General features: G+C 40.1%; 1 protein-coding gene across 1 annotated transcript; it reads right to left on the bottom strand.

Moving 5' to 3' along the window:
- Positions 1 to 602: 602 nt before the first annotated feature.
- Pdcd5l1 (programmed cell death 5 like 1) lies at positions 603 to 1,997 on the bottom strand. Its single transcript, NM_001126290.1, is given in 1 exon segment — positions 603 to 1,997. A coding segment is annotated over 1 exon segment (381 nt). The 5' UTR covers positions 1,992 to 1,997; the 3' UTR covers positions 603 to 1,610.
- Between the last annotated feature and the right edge of the window lie 18,626 nt (positions 1,998 to 20,623).

Below are 20,623 nucleotides of genomic sequence, written 5' to 3'. Positions count from 1 at the left end.
GATCACACCAGTCATCATTCACACTCCCACAGGAAACCCTGGTTTCTCTTTGGCATGTTTCCTAGAGATTGAAACATTCCATTCTGCAGGGCTTAAGATAGAAGGTAAACAACTCAAAAAAGCTTCAGGAAGTCCCTGAAATGGACCAGGTTCACTAGGCCCCTCCCTCCCTAGTGTAAGTAATGAAGACAGAGAGTAATTCTCAGACAAAGAAAGCTATAAAAAAAATGTCTGAGACCAGCAGTGCTTGGAAGAAGCAAAAGCCAGCTAAGACGCCTGGAAGTGATTAAGACCAACTGTGAGTTACATGGATAGAGCACTCTCCAACCTGTTGAGCTGTCTGGAGGCTGTACCGTGAGCTCCTGGTTTGAAGGTTTGTGAGTTCTTTTCCATGCCCAGGAGGGCTTTGGTGGTAAGTTATCTTTGAGTTATGTTCCTCTAACTAACCCCAATAAAACTGAGTGGTTAACTAAGTTCGACTTTGGTGGTATCCCTACTTTGGTTTGTCATGGGCTCTCTATGCAGCATAAACAGGCATATGTGTGGTGTCTCTCCCCAAAATGTCTTATCACACAACAATGTTTTTGATCACTTCAATGATGTTGAAGTTTGTTAGTTACAGAGTTTATTTCTACCTCAACCATTTTCCCACCAGAAAGTCAATGCCTTCTGAAATATTCCATGAGCTTCAGGTCATCCGCCCTTATCCCCAGACTCTCTCAGTTCTTTTACTTCTGTGTTTCTTTCCTTTCTTCATCCTCTTCACCATCAAGATGCCAGGATTTGAACTCCTTCCTGCACACACTTCCTACTCCCCACTTCCTTGAATCTACTAGTGAAATGCCTAATTGTGAAATGTCTACTAGTGAATCTGAAGACTAAGTGTGTGCCCATTTTTGTCTTCCTTCCTGTACATGGCTGGAGAAAATGAACAGAAATCAATACACTTCATTATGACATTATGAACCACCCTTGGCTCGCTGGTCCTGGTGTTCTGCATGGCAATTGTTCTGCTGATCTCCTGTTGATTCTGTTGTCAGGGTGCTTCCCCTATGCCTATGTTCTCCTTCTATCTTGGGCATGTCTGTCTCACCCTTGTCTCAGGAAGGACGGTTCATAGAGGAGTTAACTGGAACTTTCTTTATGTCTCTCCCGTGTGTGCACATCTCTCCACTTCTGTCTCCTTGCTTTTCCCCTTCCATTTCTAGAGATGTTCCTCCTTTGGCCCAAAGCCCTTCTGGTTCCTGTGTGCTGGGGCCTGGCTTCCATTGCTTCTTTACGTCTAGTACTTCCACGGGTCATTGTCATGTGCTTTTTTGTCTGATTTAGCTCCTCCCCAGGAAGGTCTCTTTAAAGTCAGCCTTGTATATCCCTCCTGCATCCTACGATATCTCACAGCTTGCACATCTCAAAGTGAACTCACCGTCTAGCAGTCTCTGCTCACTCTTTCTTGCTTCCTTCCTTTCTTTCATTCCTTCTTTCTTTCTTTCTTTGAGTTTGAGGTACAAGTTTATTTTTTCAAAAAGCATATATAGACAGGGAACAAAGTAAACATTTACAGGTGGTAACTGTCCTAGACACTGCTCCGTAGGTCTGTCTAAACTGTCCCGTTAGTAATCATCGTCTTCATCTGAGTCCATTACTTTCCTTCTGTTAAACGTCACTGTTGTTTTCTTTTCTGTCTGTTGGCTAACTTTTTCAAGTATTTCTATTAAACCTGGTTCTGACACCATCCCACTTAGCAGTCCATACTGTGCCATCTGTATAAGATAGTTCTCCACTGCTTTCATTTTTTCAGGCTTCACAAATGCTAAGTTAGTTAACCTGGCCCGGGCCGACTGATCCAGAACTTGGGCTAAGATACTGTTTCTCACTTCTGCTTCCCTTTGTTTTGCTTGATGTTGGGCTGGATCATCAGGATCTCCGTGCTTGGCGTGCAGCTCGGCCAGCCTCTGCCTCCTCAGCGCCTCGAGTTCTTCTTCGTCCGCCATGGCGCAGCTGTCCCATGTCACGCAGCGGCCGTTGGGCGGGGGGGAGGGGGGGGTGTCGCGCAGCCGCACTGGCCCTCCTGTACGCTCGGTTGGAATCACTTCTGCCCTCTCTGTTCTTTCAAAATCACACTCTTGTGTACCTCATTTGAATAGACACAGACACTGCTTGCTCTCGCTAGATCTGAAGCCTTTCTGCCATTCTTAGAATCACTACTTCTCACTTTGATACAGTTCTGCTTGTAATTTTTTTTTTTTATTTCCAGAGCTTTGGATTTTATTCAAAAATTCTTGTCTGTGCCCAGATTTTGTAGTGTTTCCCACATGTTTTCTTCTAGCAGTGGCTTGCTGCTGATTTCTGAGTACCTTAGGAGTAGAGGCCCTCCCGTCCTCTGCTTATGACTGTGTTCTATCTAACCTCACTTTCTGCGACTGAGCTGTATTGAATTATTGGTTTCATTAAGCAAGTTTCCCACTCTCTCATTGACCTTCAAACAGATGATGGAATAGTTTTTATCCATGTCTAAAATGTTCTTCCTTCTCACCTTGACCTCATATGAATTTGTTTCAATTACAACATCTGTTCTGGGAAGTCGTTCGTAACAATTCCAGTCCAGACAGATGCCTCTCTGCTGTCCACCCATGGAACAGGGCAATTTTCTCAGCTTCAGCCCATCAGAGTGCGTTGTCAGCATGATTGACTGTTTGTTGCATTAAGAACAGATGATTGGAGTGCAGGCCTTGTGTTTACCTTTGAACTTTTAGTGTATGGCACACTGTGTAGTGTTTATCAAGGGAGCCACAAATATTTGTTGAGTTAATGAATTAGTGACTATCTGGAAGTGTCATGCTGGGAAAAGGCAGCCATCTGTTTTGCTCAGCAACTGATAATCTCTGCCAGAACAGCTTCATTAAAGTTGAACAGGTTAGAAACGAGTGGAGAATAGAGAGGCAGAGGAAAGGTTAGATTCATCTGTTGAGAAAATTAAATTATTAAACAATTTAATTCACAAAAGCAATAATACAGAACATACAGGACTGTCCCCTCGAGAACCATGGTTCTCATAGAAAGTTAAAAAGTTTGATGGGGGTTAGGGTGAATGTTAAAGAAATATCATATTTCCGGCTAAGTAGTAAAAGTGTAAGATCTAATTATTTTTTAAATTATAGTTTTAATAAAAGTTAACATAAATACTCTGTTGAATGTTTAATTAATAATTTTGCTATAAAAATGGTTCACTTTTGTGAGGAAATAGGAAGTAGGTAACAAATCCTTCTTTCTCTTTGTCATATATGTGTATAAATATGAATTATTCATGAATATGTATTTATAAATATATGCATATATTCTTGCTTTACACATATGGACTCTCTTTTTATACCCCTTTCAGCAACTATTTTGTTTAACCTAGAAGTGTAATTCCTATATCACTCTGTAATCAATGCATATGCAAATACCTTAACCTATTTTTATATTTTTTTTAATTTTTAATCAAGACAGGTTTCTGTTTGTAGCCCTGGATGACCTGGAATTCACTTTGTAGACCAGGCTAGCCTTGAACTCACAGATCTGCCTACTTCTGCCTCCTCAGTGCCGCAATTAAATGTGTGCCACCATAGCCAGCTTGCACCCCCATACCTGTCTGTACCTTAAGCATTTAAAATTTAAAATCTATCATACAGGAGCTAGGGAGAGGGGTCAGATGGTAAGTGCCTGCTTAAAAAGCAAAAAGATCTAACTTGGGATCCCCAAACCTAAGTCAAAAGTTGGACATGAAGATGCACACCTGTGATCCTACTGCAGAGGAAGGGGAGACAGGAGGACCCCAGAGGTTGGTGCCTTCCTTTTCTAGCTGTAAGCACTGAACGTAGACACCACCCCCGTCGAGTCCTTTCTGTTCATAATCCCTAAATCATTGCTGTGACTTCTTTTGGCATCAATTACTGTTACTCATTTTTTAATTTTATGTAAATTTAATCATGCAGTGTTTCTCTGTGCTTGGTCCCCGGAACTCAACATTTATCTATGTCATTTACTAGTCTGGATTTCTTTTCCATTGCCATGCTACATTATTACACAAATGCGAAACAACTTGTGCTTTTTGCTTTTAGGAGATACACGAGTTCCATGTGAGTGAGAATATCATAAATATAGCGGCTGGGTGCATTCTTGGGAATGCCTTTTTGAAAGTACAGTCACATATTTCTGTTTGGTATTTGCACAGAAGTCAAATGGCTGGGTATCAATAGAAGTCACATATTCAGTTTTAGTGGATATTGTCACAGAGGTTTTCAGCAGAGTTGTCACAATTAATGCACCCATATCAGTATGTGTAATATATGTATGTAAAGATACAGCATTTTATGTAAAATAAATTTATTTAATACTGATTGAATCTAATATTTGTTTCCTTATTTAAATATATCTATAATCATATTATTAAAATAAAATAAAGGGTGCTGAAGAGATGGCTCAGAGATTAAGAGCACTGGCTGTTCTTCCAAAAGACTCAGGTTTAAATCCCAGTATCTACATGGCAGTTCACAACTGTCTATGATTTCAGTTTTGGGGTACTTGACACCCTCACACAGACATACATGGGGACAAAACACCAATGTAAATTAAAAAATAAAATAAAATGAAAATGAAACAGAATTTTAAAATTCACTCAGAAAGTGTTTTACCCCAAATAGACAATAGCATTATTGAAAGATCAGTACAATGAAAGATGTCACAATGATTAAATTGTATCCCTTAGAGAGAAAGAGCATATACATATAGGCATAGGACCTACTTTGTTTCAAGTGGGACAACTGAAATTACATGGATATTTAAAGTAGAGGGAACTCTGTGTAGATAATGGGCCGTCCTGTTGAGAGGAGACTGAGAAGTCACCCTAGACAGCTGCAGCGTCTCTGGGCTGTAGTCATAAAGAGAGACATGGAATCCTAGACCCCTGGGCTCAGATGTCTAAAGGGAGATCATGGTCAGCCTGTACATGTGGGAAAGGCCCTGGAGCAGCACAGTGCTTGTCTAAGACACCAAAGGGGTAGTGAAGCCTTCCCTGCACTCCTCCTCTCCTGGTGCCTCCTGTTGCCAGTGCCGGGAAGCTATCCTACAGGAAACAGGAGCTACAGGGCAGTGTGTGTGTGGGTGAGGGCGGGGGGAGGGGGGACAGGGCTGTGCCAGTAGAAAATAAAATAAAGATGACATCCCAACCAGAGGAGACAGAAGGGTTTCATAAACACTGCTGGATTCAGTGACCATTATTATTAAAACACCATGTTAAACTGACATTTATTTCCCACTGCATTCTAGGAAAAAAAAAGTACAATGAAGATATAATTAAATGTGAGTTGAAGCATATCTGAAGAACAAAGTCATGTGAAAAAATCGGAAGAAATACTTACAATGCATAAAAGCAACGAAATGAATCCAAAAGAAATGTTGACACTCTAAATTGAAAAGAACTGTACCCACAGTAACACCTGAATTAAGGGACTCTCGAAAGTGAGACAATTATTTGTAAAGACTAACGCTTTTGCTAGGAATGCATGGTCCTTCATAAATGGTTAATAAAACAGCATGGGAAACAAGTGACGAAATGCAACTTCCCAGTAATCAAAATAATTCAGACTTAAATCCTGATATTTGTACACTGAACTGACAAATACTAAAACGTGTTGTTTTAACTCCGCAGTTTAAACCCTGTCACTGCAGCAACAAACAGGGTGGTACACGGCCATTAAACAGTGTTGAGAAATATCAGTGCTGAGCATAATACTCTTGATAGCGTCAAAATGAAAACACCAGCATTTACATTACGCTAAAAATTAATTACAAACCAAGTAACGAGGCACTCAAATAAATGGCATAAATTTCTAGAAATAATGTGCTAATATTGTAGGAAGTAGGTCAAAATGATTTCATTGACTATGAGGTGGAAGCACATTTTATTCAAGTGCACATGTTTTTATATTTTCACATGTTATGCAGGGGACCTCTGTAATCGTCACAAACACGTATGCAGATGAAGGGGTGTATTGGGGTAAAGGGGTACAGAGTTCTAGATCGATTGCTTACGAGGACAAACAGGTATGTATTGTCAAGTGAGATGGAGAAGAGCTAGCAGAGGAGAACTAACTGAAGAGCAACGGGATTAAAATTGGTTGGAGAAAGGAGTCTTGGAGGTGGGTAATCACTCACACGGTGAACAAAGCCAGGCTTGGGTACGCGAGTACAAGAAGTAAAGTTCTAGAAGGCAAATGTGTAAACCACGTCTCGAAGGTGTTCTAGCTTCAGGATCCTGGTTTTCATTTCCTTTTATGTTCACCCCACGTTTTTAGGCAGCAGCTCCATGTTTGAGAAGCAGGGTTGAACATGCGATTCACCGAGAATATGGAAAGGCTTGGGCTGTGGGTATAGGAAGGAGAGAGAGAATTGCTGAGGAAAGCGAAGGTTAGCTCGTTGTCTTGAAGGTCTTTTGGAGGTCAGATAGCTCATCTGTGATGGCAGCAGAGTTCCCTATGGTTGTGCAATAGGAATGCCTACTTTTAGGAACAGATGCACTGATGGCTCTGGGGGCGACTTTTGAGAATTCACCATGTGTAAATAATTGTGGAAAGAGCTAGGAACTCAAAGTTTGGAGAAGTTGAAGCTTGTGCTGGAAACTCTACTGAGCAGGAAAGATGTGAGCCCTGGAATATGCATGAAGGGTACATGAAAGGGGACCAGGACCCTGCAGGAAAACTATACGCCATGAAAGAGAAGGAGAAACATAGTCTCTGTCTCCACAGAGCACCCACAGTCTCAGAAGTCAACTTCTGCCATCCACTTGCCTCTGCCTTACGTTTCTGGCTTGTTTGTGTCTTTGTGTGGAAGGGAATTTCCATTACTGAGGCTACTCTCTGAGAGAGAAGATTGGTGACATTGGAAGAGCGAAGGCAATCCAAAGTGTTAACTCTTGGAATCATGGTGCATGCTTTTTGGTAACTTTAGAACTAACTACTTCTCTGAAAGATTGCGAAGTCCAAAGGATTAATGACACTGGCAATGGCTCCTGCGAGCAACATTACCAGCGTGTTCCTTGGGTTGGAGCCCGGTGAAGGCGTTAGTGGAACTGTTGCAGCTCAGGGTGTCAAACTGAACTGCTCTTAGGAAGCATTATCCTGTAGAGATTTGAAGGAATGGCAGGCAGGGACTGTTTGCATGACAGTCAGGGCTCCCATGGACGGTAACCGGATGCTTTCAGCTCGTTCCCTGTCTACTTGAGACAGTGGCAGGGAAATGTCTCGTCATAAACCTTTGATGTCAGAAGATGACTTTGCTTCACGCTCTACCTCGTGGGCTTACTCTTCTTACCTGAGAGGGTCTGTAAATTTTCTGAAATAGGAACAGAAGCCCATCTGATACTACACCTTCATTTCATTGAAAGAATAAAGAGGGAGAAGTTGTTTCTGAATCTTATGAAGGATGAATCAAGAAAGATTTATGGCTTCTTGTTGTCATTGTTGTTGTTGCAAGCCTGACTGCCGAGCGAAGACAGTTGTGCACGCACACACCTTGACATTGCACGCATGCCAGTTGCTCACCCAGCCCTCACAGCCGTGGACCTTCCTTCTAGTCTTACTCTTTGCAGCTAGACGTTCACATCCGAACTCTGGTCCTCAACTTTCTAGGTCATGTTTTCCTAGATCCATGCATCTAGTAGGCCTCTTCCCAGTGAACTTGATGAATTACCATCAGTTGCCCCATGTTGCTTTCTTGAATTTCAGTGCGTTTGGCATTTGTTTTCTCTGCGAGGAAAGTCTGACTGTGTGTCTTTCTGTGATTGATGCAAACTCGCTCAGCACGTGTGAATAAAACTTCCATTGCTCCCTAGAAATAAGTAACAGAGCAGAAAACTGTTTGATTTAATATTTCACTGCTGAAGATTAAATAGCTCTCCTAAGTACATTAACAGTGCTTTCGAACTCAAATTGTTTACTTTCATTTTCACGGGAACTGTTGAACTATTTCAGCTCCCTGCGGTCCAGCTGTGCGTTTTAGAGCCGGCCTGTCCACAGACCGCCCTTGTCTATGATAGTGTCTCTGCGATAAGAATGACCCGACTGAGTCATAACCTTGCAGGACTTAAGCACTTGCGTGTACATGATCCACTGATTCTCATTTTCTCTCATATTGCCTTTGTAGAATTCCAACCTCAGAACTGCCCAAACCTGGTTCCTGCCTACACGGATAATTTTCTTATGTGTGGGAAGATGCAGACCTCTTAATATCCAAAAGAAAAGCTAGTATGGTAACAGCAGAAGTAACCAAAGGAGTTCAGCACCAGTGGCAAGTTCTGGTTTTGGTGGGATTTTGTTTTTTTGAGATGAGGTCTTGCTACTTAACTCAGGTTGGCCTGAAACTCATGGTCAGTCCATCTCAGCCTACCCGGTATTGGGATTATAGACATGAGTCACTAAACCTGGCTTACTATTGTGACTTCAAGGAAAATAAATCCCACTAAACATTTTATTCTTAAAATAGCTTTATTAGCCTTGGTAACATTTGAGATTCCGATTACTAAATAAGTAATTTATGAGTGTGTTCATTTCCCAGCTTCAAATAAAAAAAGAATACTTCTAGTACTTAATATACTAAAAAGACACTAAAAGCATATACAGTCATTTATATTTAAAATTATGCCTGCGTATGTCTATCCACATATGTTAGCATACACTGTGATGGCTTGTGTATGCTTGTCCCAGGGAGCGGCACTATCAGGAGGTGTGGCCTTGTTGAAATAAGTGTGTCAGTGTGGGTGTGGGCTTTAATACCCTTGCCTAGCTGCCTGGAGGTCAGTATTCTGCTAGCAGCCTTCAGATGAAGATGTAGACCTCTCAGGTCCTTTAGCACCCTATGGATGCTGCCGTGCTTCTGCCTCGATGATAACGGACTGAACCTCTGACCCTGTAAGCCAGCCTCAATTAAGGTTTGCTCTTATAAGAGTTGCCTCGGTCAGAGTGTCTGTTCGCAGCAGTAAAACCCCAGTCCAAAGATACACTCATGTTTAGTAAGAATTGATTTGATAGATATTAAAACATAAATCTTGAACTCAACCAAAATGCAATCAAGAAGTGACTTTTTAAAAAAAATGCAAGGTATATTTTAAATAGAAAGTATTGTATATATAAATTGATTTTGTTTGAAAATAGCTTCTTTCTATGCAACTTTATTAGCAATGCTATTAGCAATTCCAATTGTTTTCTACTCTGAAGCAGAAATACAGAGTGTGATCCGGAGTATCAGGGTTCACACCCCAGGAACATGTCAGACTCAGTGAATTCCAAGGAGTAAATGGAACATTAAACCTAAGAGACGAGGCCTGGAAAGGTAATACCATCAGAGAAATGTCCATATGAACCCGACCTGTCATTCCCTCATCCCCTCTGAAACCATGGACTATAGCTTCCCCTCCTTGCAGTAGCCTGCGAAGGGTTCATGCTGGGTCCTGCCCGCATGCGCCGCCCGCTACTCTGCTCACTTACTCTCAGCAGCTTTGAAAGGACAGTACATTAATTGGAATAATAAGAAATGAACAAATTAGTGTCTTGTGTGGATGAAGAACATAAAGTTGAGATTAGATTCATCACTGAGTTGCAGAAAGCCCAAAATCACATAGTCAATTAAGCTGGGAAGTTGTGTCTCCTTCCCACGAAAGACATCCCGTGACCTGGCAAAGCACTGTGTTCGCAATGTGGACCCAGCAGAACCGCTGTAGCCTGTGGCTCCTGTCTCCCTCAAAGAGCTTCCTGCTTAAACTCTCAGGTGTCGGCGTGATTTCTCCTCAGTAGGTGTGGACTCCAGCCTCTAGGAAGGAAAGCAGTGCAAAAGAGGAGACTGCCCTCTTTGCAAATGATCATTAGCACTGCAAAATTGATTTGGGGTGCTGGTGTGTCATAGCAGAGAAATCTATTAAACGATTGGTCTCCCTACCATGATTCCATAAGTGACATGGCAAAATTCATGAGCTACAATTATATAAAATGTAAAATCTAGCATGTAACTATATTATAAGCATACATATTTATAGTTTCAATGGAATATATAAGTAATCAAGTATAATATATAATAAAATAAATGCAAAACTAGAAAGATTTATCCACAAAAATCAAGAACCACAAACATAGAACCTCAGCTTCCTAGTATTTTTAATATGCCTGGTGTTTGTAAAATATACTGTTTAAAAATAAGTCATATTTTAATATAGCAATACCTAGCATGTTTACATATGTTACATTATTCTTCTAAACAACGTATTAATACTTAGAATGGATTACACGGCTATCATCTGAACATTATTTTAGAATTAGTTTCATTTTTTTTCTGTAATTGTGTCTGAGTATTGGTTGTGTTTTAAAGGTTCTAAATGTTATAACAGCTTCTATATCTTTTCACTGTGGTATAGCTCGGCCTCCACACGCAGCTGAGTCTTTTCTGAACTTGTTGTATTGCTAAAACATTAAAGTGCTCGTTTTATTCCCATTAATATCAGTATATTTTAAACCCTGCCTACTTATAATCTTTGTGTTTTCCTCTGATTGAACATACCTGTGGATCACTTTCAAATGAATCACTATTAGCTTCACTGAGGCATGTCAGGCTGAGTCATTTATCTGATGAAATACTGTGTTATACAACCAATTTCTGCAAATCTGCTAGAGAGTTCAACTAATTTGTTCTTTAGAAACTATGGTAGAATAATTATGCTTTGATTTTGTAAATTAGCCAAATGGGATATTATTTATAATACAATTCAAATGAAAACTGCTATTGCATCAGGTGGCACTTCTTAGCTTCTTGTTTAATGGACCTTGGTTAATGCATTATGCATGGGAATTGGCACAGCGTGATCCACTGGGCTTTACCGGGGGCAGAGAAACCAGTCCTCTCCTCCATTGTTTTCATTGTTTAGGAAACAGTAAGAATCAAATTAATTTATTTCCACAGACATTCAAATGTTACTTAAGGGTTCATATGATAGAGACAAGTTGCCTATGCATGCTTACCTCAGTGAGAAGGACGATCGTTTGACGCTCTCTCCGCCGTCACAGCATGTATGGTTGTACTTGAAACACTTGACATGAGGCAGAGATTATTGTTCTATTCCACATCTGAGAAGACTGTTGTACAAAGAGCGTAAAAGAACCATTCGAGAAAGGCGAGAGGGGCCTGGAGCGGTGTCTCAGTGTTTATCCTGCTGCTCTTGCAGAGGACCTGAGTTTGATTCCCAGCAACCAGCTGATAGAGTGACTGACCACCGACCATCTGACAGACCATCTGACCGACCCTCCCACCGACCATCTGTTATTCCAGTCCTAGAGCACTTCCCTGCTGTCTTCCGGCCTCTGGAGGCGCTGTGTGCTTGTGGTGCCTAGACATAGAAGCAGGTAAAAACCCATACACACTAAATAATAAAATATAAAGATTTGGAAAAAGAAAGGTTAGAGGATAACTATTCACATTCTAGTCTAATTCCTAATCTCATCCACTGTACAGGTCTTCTTCATTGTGCAATGTCATTCAATCGTCCTCCCCTCCATCCTTAGATTTTTCTTTCTCTGTTGCTGGTCCCCCCCAACCCCCAGTTTACTAGTCAACTACTATGAATAACTTCCGTTGGCCTTCTCTCTTACACTTAGTTTGCTGAGGACCACTGAAGAGATCCAGAGGCATTGGCCACTTGTCTCTAGTTCTAGTTCATCCGGAAGACTGCCCCCTGTATCTTTTTTTTTTTTTTTTTTTTGGTTCTTTTTTTCGGAGCTGGGGACCGAACCCAGGGCCTTGCGCTTCCTAGGCAAGCGCTCTACCACTGAGCTAAATCCCCAACCCCACCCCCTGTATCTTTAATGGTTTTCTGTCTCTACTGCAAGCTTGAGTTCCTTAACTTCTTGTACCACGATTTTTGATCATTTAACTAATTCCAAGTATTAGTTGTTAACATCTTACCAGTATCATAGAACAGCTACCAAGAACAAGAAAGTGACTGAGGATATTAAAACTAAATTATAAACTCTTGACCCTTATGTATTTAAAGTTTTCATTATTTTAATTATTTTACTATTTTTTTTCAATTTGTGTGGGATCTACACTGAACTTGGGATGGTATTTTTTATCTCTTACTATTTCCCCAGTCTTTCTTTGTTCTTCATGATCTTATAGAATAACTATTGTTGTCCCCCTTACAAAGAAAATGTTTAATTTCTCAATTAAATAGGGAAAGCTATTTGGCACCAATTCATAGCAGCACATTTTCTAATGATTAGATATCTGTGATTATTACAAAATTGACATGGTTTCTACACAAAGATAAGTTTTGATTTCAAAATGATTGTATACAGTGAAATTAAATCGATTTTTATTTGAGACAGTGTTTGATGACGTCAGAGTCCTGGTCTCATGCAATCTTGTCTCAGCTGTCAGAGTAGTTGGGAATAGATGGTATACATATAACACCACATCCAGCTTTGTCTTCCTTCGTTTTTGAGAAGAACGCTTTTTACCTTTATTTTTATTTATGCACATGTGTCTCTGTGTGTGGATATGTGCACTAGAATGCAGGTGGTGTGGAAGCCCCCAGACAACTTCATAGGCCCTGAAACTGGAACTATTAGGTGGTTGTGGACGTCACCATGTTGGTACTGCAAACCAAACCTGGGTTCTTCTGAGCCTTAGCCTCTCTCCCTCTCCTTTAGATGCGTATTTTCTCTTTTTAATATACGTACCCTTTTCATGCTTGAGTGGAAGGATTCTGATTGAGCTATGTGTGCTCTTTCCCGGGGGTGCTTAATCTCCAGCCTCGCTGCTTTTACTGAGAAGTCCTTTCTTGCTGCCAGTCTGTTTTTTTACAAACCTCTAATTTTTTGTCTTTGATTGCATTTTTTCTTAGAGTTTTTTAGTTGTAATCTTCTTGTTCATGAGCACTCACTGGGCTCTAAATATTTAAGTTTAAACTATGGCTTGTTGTGGTTAGTTTTGGAAACCCCGAATACTGCCCTGAGACTTCTGAAATTCTAATTTCATGAGTAATTATTTTTTGTTTTCCTTTTGATTTTGTTTGTTTTTTCCTGTTCTCTATTTTTTTTTCCTTCATGCTTAGGCCATAATGTTTCCATTGGTAGCTTAAAAACAAAACAAAACAAAACAAAAAAACCCAACAGCATGTCTTCTCTGTTCTCAAATCCCACAGATTCAGTGCCTTTGATATTTTATTATTTTGGTTAGAAAAACATAATGAAATTTACCATTTCAACCACTAAGTGCAGTTTAGTTGTGTTAAGCATATTTATATTTCTTGGAAACTGACATCCAGAATGGGTCTATCTTTCAAAATCAAAATCTGTGTGCACAAAAGGATATGTGTTCCCCTCCTTCCTCCTCCTCATGATCTCTGTATGGATTTAACACTTTGGGGAGGTCATGTCAGCAGAATTATGCACTATTTGTCTTTTGCTGACTAGTTTCTTTCTATTAACCTAATCTCATGTGTCATCAGTGCCAGAGCATCTGAGAGGACTTCCTCTTTTTAAAGCCTAATAATATTCCTTTGAATGTACAAATAGTATTTTGTTTTTCTATTCATGTGTTGGTGAACTTTGGGTTATTTCGACTTGTTAACTACTATATATAATATTTCTGTGATTTGCGGGAAACAACAATGATGTTTTAAGACAACATTTTCTTTAATATCTACTTAAAGCAAGTTTGCAAGTGTCCATTCATAACATATTCACATAGGTTCCATATTCATTCCCTGTCAACATTATGTGTAGTAGTTAGGGTCAGGGTCAGCGTCATGCCAAAAAAATATTAGTCTGTCAGTCACTGTTTCACATGTCAATCTATGAAAATTTCTTCTGAGTAGAAATCAAGGCATAACTTTTTTATTTTATGTGGCATGGTCACAATTCTGAACACATAGTACATACCTAAGGGTAATCTGGGAGTTATTGTAGACCGAATTGTGTTTTCTCCCATCCTAACTCTCAATGGTTGAAAATGTGACCATACTTATGAAAATGGTCATTAGAGATCAGATTAGTTGAGATCAAGCCATACTTTAATAGGGCAGTCCTGTAGCCCATTATGACGAATGCCTTTTTGAAAAATGAAGTTTGGAGAGATGCTTACCCAAAGAGAATGCTATGTGAAGATGACAGCAGAGACTGGGGGATGCTTCTATTTATTTCTAAGGAATGCCAGAGATCGCCAACAAACAAGTGGAAGCTAGCAAAAATGATGAGGATTAGTTAGGGGTCAGAGCCTTTGAAGGAGCTATCCTTGCTGACAGCTTGGCCATGGCTTTGCAGTCTTCACAACCCGACACAATATAACTGGTTCTGCCTCCCAGTTTACAGCATTTTTCTATGGTAGCTGGAGCAAATTAAAGCACTCCACTGTTTATTGCTATAAACTAAAATGTAGAGTCGCATGTATGTCTACATCTGTTTGTTTACAATTTCCCCTTTTGCACAATTCTATACTTTTCCTTGGGAATACAGTCTTGCACATTAATAGCCAGAGTGTAATTGAGAGAGATAAGAGAATTAATCTCTGCTGTTTATTCACTCCTGTTGTTCACTTTGGCATACTCAGCCAGTATTTAGCATTCTGTGAAAGGAATAGCTTAGACCTGTGATTTTGCCATTTCAGCAGAGCGAGCATCGCTCAGAATCTTAAGTCTGGGAATAATTCCAGTATCTTCTCCCATAGTGGGCTTTAAAATGAACTTAATAATTACAAATACAGCAATGCTATTGCACCTTGTTCTTAAAGGTCTGCCAAAGATTTATGTATTGAAAGGTTGGTCCTCAGCCCATGGCATGCTGGGATGAAGTGGACCCTTTAAAAGCTTTGTCTATGCAGAGGAAGTGGGAGGGTGTAGGTGTGGGTGGGAGGTGTGTATGGGGTATTGGAGCACAAACCTTTTCTCCCTCATTGCTTTGTGTTCCCTTACATGTACATAGACCTTCTTTCAAGTGCTCTTTCTCTAACACACCCTCCATGATCAAAACGTCGGAAGCCGTAACTCACAGTAAGTCTTTCTTACCTAATGACGTTAAGTGTTTGCTAAAGTAACAAAAATGATAGCTAACACTAAGTGAAAACCTGGGGAAGATGAAGATGGAGTGACCTGAGGCAGTCTGGGCTTGTAGCTCAGTGGCACATTGTTTATCTACCATGGGAATGACCTAGGGTCAGTCCCCAATGCCGAAAACAAACAACTTTCCCAAGGTTCAGGGAGAGCAGGCAGATGCTCAGATATACAATGTCCACATTTGTCTCTTCACTCTTCTTTCCTTCCTTCCCTCCTTCCTTCCTTTCTTTCCTCTCTCCCTAATTTCCTCCCTCCTCTCTCTCAAGTAGTCTCTCTCTCTCTCTCTCTCTCTCTCTCTCTCTCTCTCTCACTCTCTCTCTCTCTCTCCCTCACCCTCTCTCTCCCTGAACTAGAAATGGAACTTGGCACCTTTGTACACGCCAAGGCACGGTTCCACTTCTGAGCTGTAGCCTCATCACATTTCTAACATTAAGGCACAAAATACAGCTTCAGCTCAGAAGAAACATCCACCAGTGGAATAAGACGGACACGGAGCTGTAGACGTGTGCATGCGCATGATCAAGGACTGGCTCTGAACATCTTTTAAAGACAGGCAGCTCAGTATTTTTATTTACTAAAACATCCTGGAGGTGAAAGGTGATTCAGTCACTGCTCTCTTCACACTGTAATAAGGTATTTAGTAGAAAAGGATGTTATGTATTCTGTGATGCTCTACAGGGAAGGTATAGAAGTTTCTGGAAGGAAAACTAAATTTAACAATCTCAACAGCAAAGACATTTTAAAGTGGGGTGAGTTCTTGTGCCTGTCCAAGTTCTCAGCTTGGGATTGTGTTAAGAGCATATTTTAGGGGTCTTAGTCAACTCCATGCTCCATGATTGTGTAATTTTCTTTTCCTAATAAAAGTAAAAGGCACCCACATCTCTATTCCAGTATAGCAGAATGATGAATGAGTAGTCTTTGATAAAACAATACCAACAACATGGTGCCTCCACGCTCCCTTTAATAGTGCAGTTTGGCCATGGTGAAGAAGAGTACAGAGTCCCTGGAGGTGGCTCCAGGCTGGTTGAGAGCTCAGGTAATGAGTCTTGTCATTTTCCTAAGATAGCATCATCAGGTCTTCTTCCTTTCGCTTGGCCCTGCTGCTGTAATGTCTTCTTTCTTTCCTGGAGACCACTTGATAATGATGAACACACAGTCATAGATTGGTACTGTGTCTCCAATAAACGATGTCATGACATGGAACAAAGTAGAAGAATGTGTCTTATTATAACAAGGAATAGTTTTATGTACTTTTCCTTTCTTGCTATCACATTTTACAAATAAGGGTTTTAAATTGGATAAAAATTAAATACTTTGGAATAATCAGTACTTCCAGGTATAAATATGATTCAATTTTTTTCTTTAAAATGTTGAGTTCAACTTTTCACATACAACAAAAAAACTGTTAAACTTGGAAACAGGTGGGAATAACAGCCTGCAGAAAACAAGTTGAGGTAACTCATGCAGCCCTGCATGTATAATATTTCTGGTCTGGGGTACGAATGACAGTATAGCATAAACTAAATGATGCTTATCATTAGGACATCTTAAAAAATATAAAAAAGATTTTGTTCCTTGGTTTCAAGCTCATGAATGTAAACTTCAGCTCATATTTCAGAAATCATCTTGATGAGACTCTATGTGTATAAAAGCTCATGGGGCTTCGATAGAGAACTGTAAGAAACTAGGGAATGCTTAGAACAGAAGTAGTCTTTCCAAAGACAGAGCCCACTGATTGGTCATCCAATAATAGATGATTATTCCTGAGAACATACATATAAGTAACATTAAATAGATTGAGCAGATATATTTATGTATATATGTATGAGCAGATGTATTTATGTATATGTATATGTGCACTTATTTTTGTATGTATGTATGTATGTATGTATGTATGTATGTATGTATGTAACAACAGTTGCTTAAGAAAGAGGCCATGAATATGAAAGAGAGCAAGGAAGGATACTTGGGAAGGGCTAGGTGGTAGAAAGGGAAAGAGGAACCGATCTATTGTAATCTGAAAATATAAAGGAAATAACATAAAAAAGAGGGTTTGTGTTCTAACACTTAAGAAAAGGTTTTGATTATCAGTACATTTAAGCTCCATTGAACTTGAACAGAACAATTCCATTTATCAGCCACTTACAATATGCCCAGTATTACTTGAAATGCTTAAGAGAAAAAAAAAAAAGACTGGCTTATTTAATTCTCAGATTGCCATCTTGACTGATTAGTGGATAACTTTCCTCCTTTTATTTTAGGTGAGAAGATTGAATTGTACATTGGGGTTTTCAGCATCATGGACTGGGAGATGTCCCTAGGGAGCAATGAAGAGAAGGGGGTGATTGACATTAGCTCTGGGAATGTAGCTCGGTCAGTCTCCAGTCTTGTCCAATGTGCAAAAGACCCCAGCAACTCAAAGTAAATTAATCAGTCAAATTATTTATTTGCATTGGTTTCTTTTTTAAAATTGGTGTTTTATTTCACTTAAACTAGTCCAGCTGGCATTAACTTATCATGTTACAGTCAAATATAAACATCTTTCTACAGATATTAACATAGAAGCACTTTTGGTGGAACTCCAAAGATATGGAGAAAAATCAAAGCACCTTAAAAGGTGAAATCTTTTATTTTGTTGAGGCTTTAATTTTATTTTGTCGAGACTCTAGTTCTATTATTTTGTTGAGATGCTGTCTTACTATTTAAACTCAGTACAGGCTGGTCTTGAACTTATTGAATATTTGAGCTAGCCTCAAACTCATGATCTTTCTGTCTCATCCTTCAGAGTAGCCTCCATATCTGAATGAATCTTTATACTTTGTATACTTTTAAACCTCACCCCTCAAAAGGACACACAGTGTACACCAAGACCCAAGCTTCTAAAAAAATAAAAAGACAAGCCTGGGTTGGTGTGGATAAGAGTGTGGGAGACGTTGGGGGAGGAGAGGTTATAGTTTACTGTCTCCATAGTTAACACAGAAAAAAAAAAAAAGAAAAAGAAAAAAAGATAAGTTACACAGCTAAGACAAATGCACCAACACAGCATCATGAATAGAGCTCAGTGGTTGAATGGGTGCCCAGCATGTTCAAAGTCCTAGGTTTGCTCTCTGGGACCAAAAGAATAAAAATAAAAACAATTTGCCATGTGGTGGTGGCATACCGCCTTTAGTCCCAGCATTCAGGAAGAAAAGCTAGGCAGATTTCTGAGTTTGAGGCCAGGCTGGCCTACAGAGCTAGTCCCAGACAACCAGAGCCACACAAACAAACCCTGTCTTGATGAACAAACAAAAAAATAATAACCTTGAAAAACCAACATGAAAATCTTTGGTAAAGCTTAGTCCCAGCATTCAGGAGGCAAAAGTAGGCAGATCTCTGAGTTTGAGGTCAGCCTGGTGTACAGAGCTTGTAGTTCGAACAATCAGAGGTACACAGAGAAACCGTCTTAATAAACAACAATGAAAAACAATGATAATTTAAATGATAATTTAAAAAAATATAAAAATCTTTGGAAGAAAGAAGGAAACTGCCCCTGCCCTGACTTTAAGCCCAGTTGTTGTTGTAAGCCTTATATTCCACCTGGTGAATTAACAGAGTAGTAAATGCACGTGGATTTCCCTAGTGGAAGCCCTAGTGGCTTCCAAATTTGCCTCCAAATCACATTTAATCTAAAATTCTCTAGTCATAACCCAGTTTTTGCTTTATGTTACCTGTTGTGGATCAGGTGTGTGCTCTTTATAGTGAGGTACTTGGTTGTCCTCTGGGTGTATATTCTGTACATAGTATTTACATGTGAGTATGGGGGTGCTAGTGTCTATACAGAGGCCAGAGGAGGATGCCAGATATCCATCAATCTCTGCCTTGTCACCTTGAGATAAAGAGTGTCACTATACTGGAAGGCCACTGTGTTGACCAAGCTGGCTGACTAGTAAGCTCCTGGCCTCTGCCGTCTCTGTCTCCTAATATTAGGGATATAGGTACATGTGACATGCCTTGCTTTTGGGGCATTAGGGTCACACTCAGGTCCTTATAATTGTACAGACAGTTCTCTTACTCACAGAGCTATGGATCATCTCCTTGATCAGTACTTTAATATTTTCATAATTCTATGTTTCTGTGTCTTGGTTATCTCCTCTCTGAGTCAGAGATTTATTGTCATGAAAATTATTTTTTTTTCTTAAATAAGGTGTCATCATTTATCTTTCCACATATAATGATAGTAAGCTGTATATTTAATTGGCTTCTTGATTCTTCAAATTCTATCTAGTTTTTAATGTCATGTTGTTACTTGTAAAATGAGTAAATATTCTATGTATAATGTTTTATTAACATTCAAGTTGACTGAACTGATAGTTAAATTTTTGCCATTCCATTTATTTTGTAAGTACACACTTGCACACATGCATTGTTGTACTTACATTGTTATATGCAAAAGTCAAAGGACAACTTTTGGGAGTTGGTTCTCTCCTTCTACTGTCTCAGTCCTGAAGAACAAACTCAGGTTTTCAGACTTGGTAGTCTCTCTTCCTGTCCCTCCTCCTCCCTCCCTTCCTCCCACCCTCCTTCCTTCTCTTCTTCCTTCTTCCCTCCCTCCTGCCTTCTTCCTCTACCCAACTCTTTGCCTGGCAGATGGAATCTGTCTTGGTAGGTTTTGAGTGAAGGAGTAACATGTCCTTGCAAACATCTTTTTGTTATTATTCATACTACATAATACTTTCCAAGACTCTCTCCCTCCAGCTTGTATTTCCTATTCTTCCAACAATTCCCACTGCCTCTGGCAGCCATTGGATCTGCAGCTTGCACCTGGAGCCCCATGGTCATGAGACTGCATCTGTGGGAAAGTTGCTAGTGCGGCACTGTGGAAACTCAGCTGTCATGCCTTGGGTAGGTCATCTGTTTCATCCTCAAGGGGAGAAAACACAATAATGCTACTGCATCCTTGAACACAATTATTGAACACAATAATAAAGAGCATCATAAATATACTTTTAAAACATCAAATCATTGAAGCTCTTTTGAAATAATGATGAAATAATCCTCTGTTATAGCATCCAGAAGGAACTGTGGTCCCTGTCAATTTATTTCTAGGCTCTATTTCTGTGCTTAAAAGGAATTGTCAAATCCCGTGGAAGAGAGAGCTGAAAACCTAGAAGTGCGGATAATCCTGAGACCACAGAACAGATTGCCACTTCTTCCCACCTTTGCCCACATCCCTTGCCCAAGAGGAAACTGCATAGTGCCTCTGGACACAGGAATATAGGAGCAGTCAGCTGCCAGTACCTGCAGTTCAGGTCTTTGTCAAGAACTGAACTGAACTGGTCTAACAGCTCCCTGCACTAGACCCTCAGAAGTGTGGACACTCCTGAGAAACCAGAGGTGACTACTCCCTGCCCACATTCTCAACTCAAGAGAAAAATGCCTAGTGCCATCTGTGCCCACTGCTCATAGGGACACAGGACCAGTAGGGGCAGGACCGTTTCGGTTGCTGCCCTCATC

The sequence above is a fragment of the Rattus norvegicus genome, chromosome 3, assembly GCF_021556685.1.
Source record: "Rattus norvegicus strain SHRSP/BbbUtx chromosome 3, alternate assembly SHRSP_T2T, whole genome shotgun sequence".
Lineage (NCBI taxonomy): Eukaryota > Metazoa > Chordata > Mammalia > Rodentia > Muridae > Rattus > Rattus norvegicus.
The sequence above is the reverse complement of the archived record's forward strand: the minus strand, read 5'-3'. Positions and strand labels throughout refer to the sequence as shown.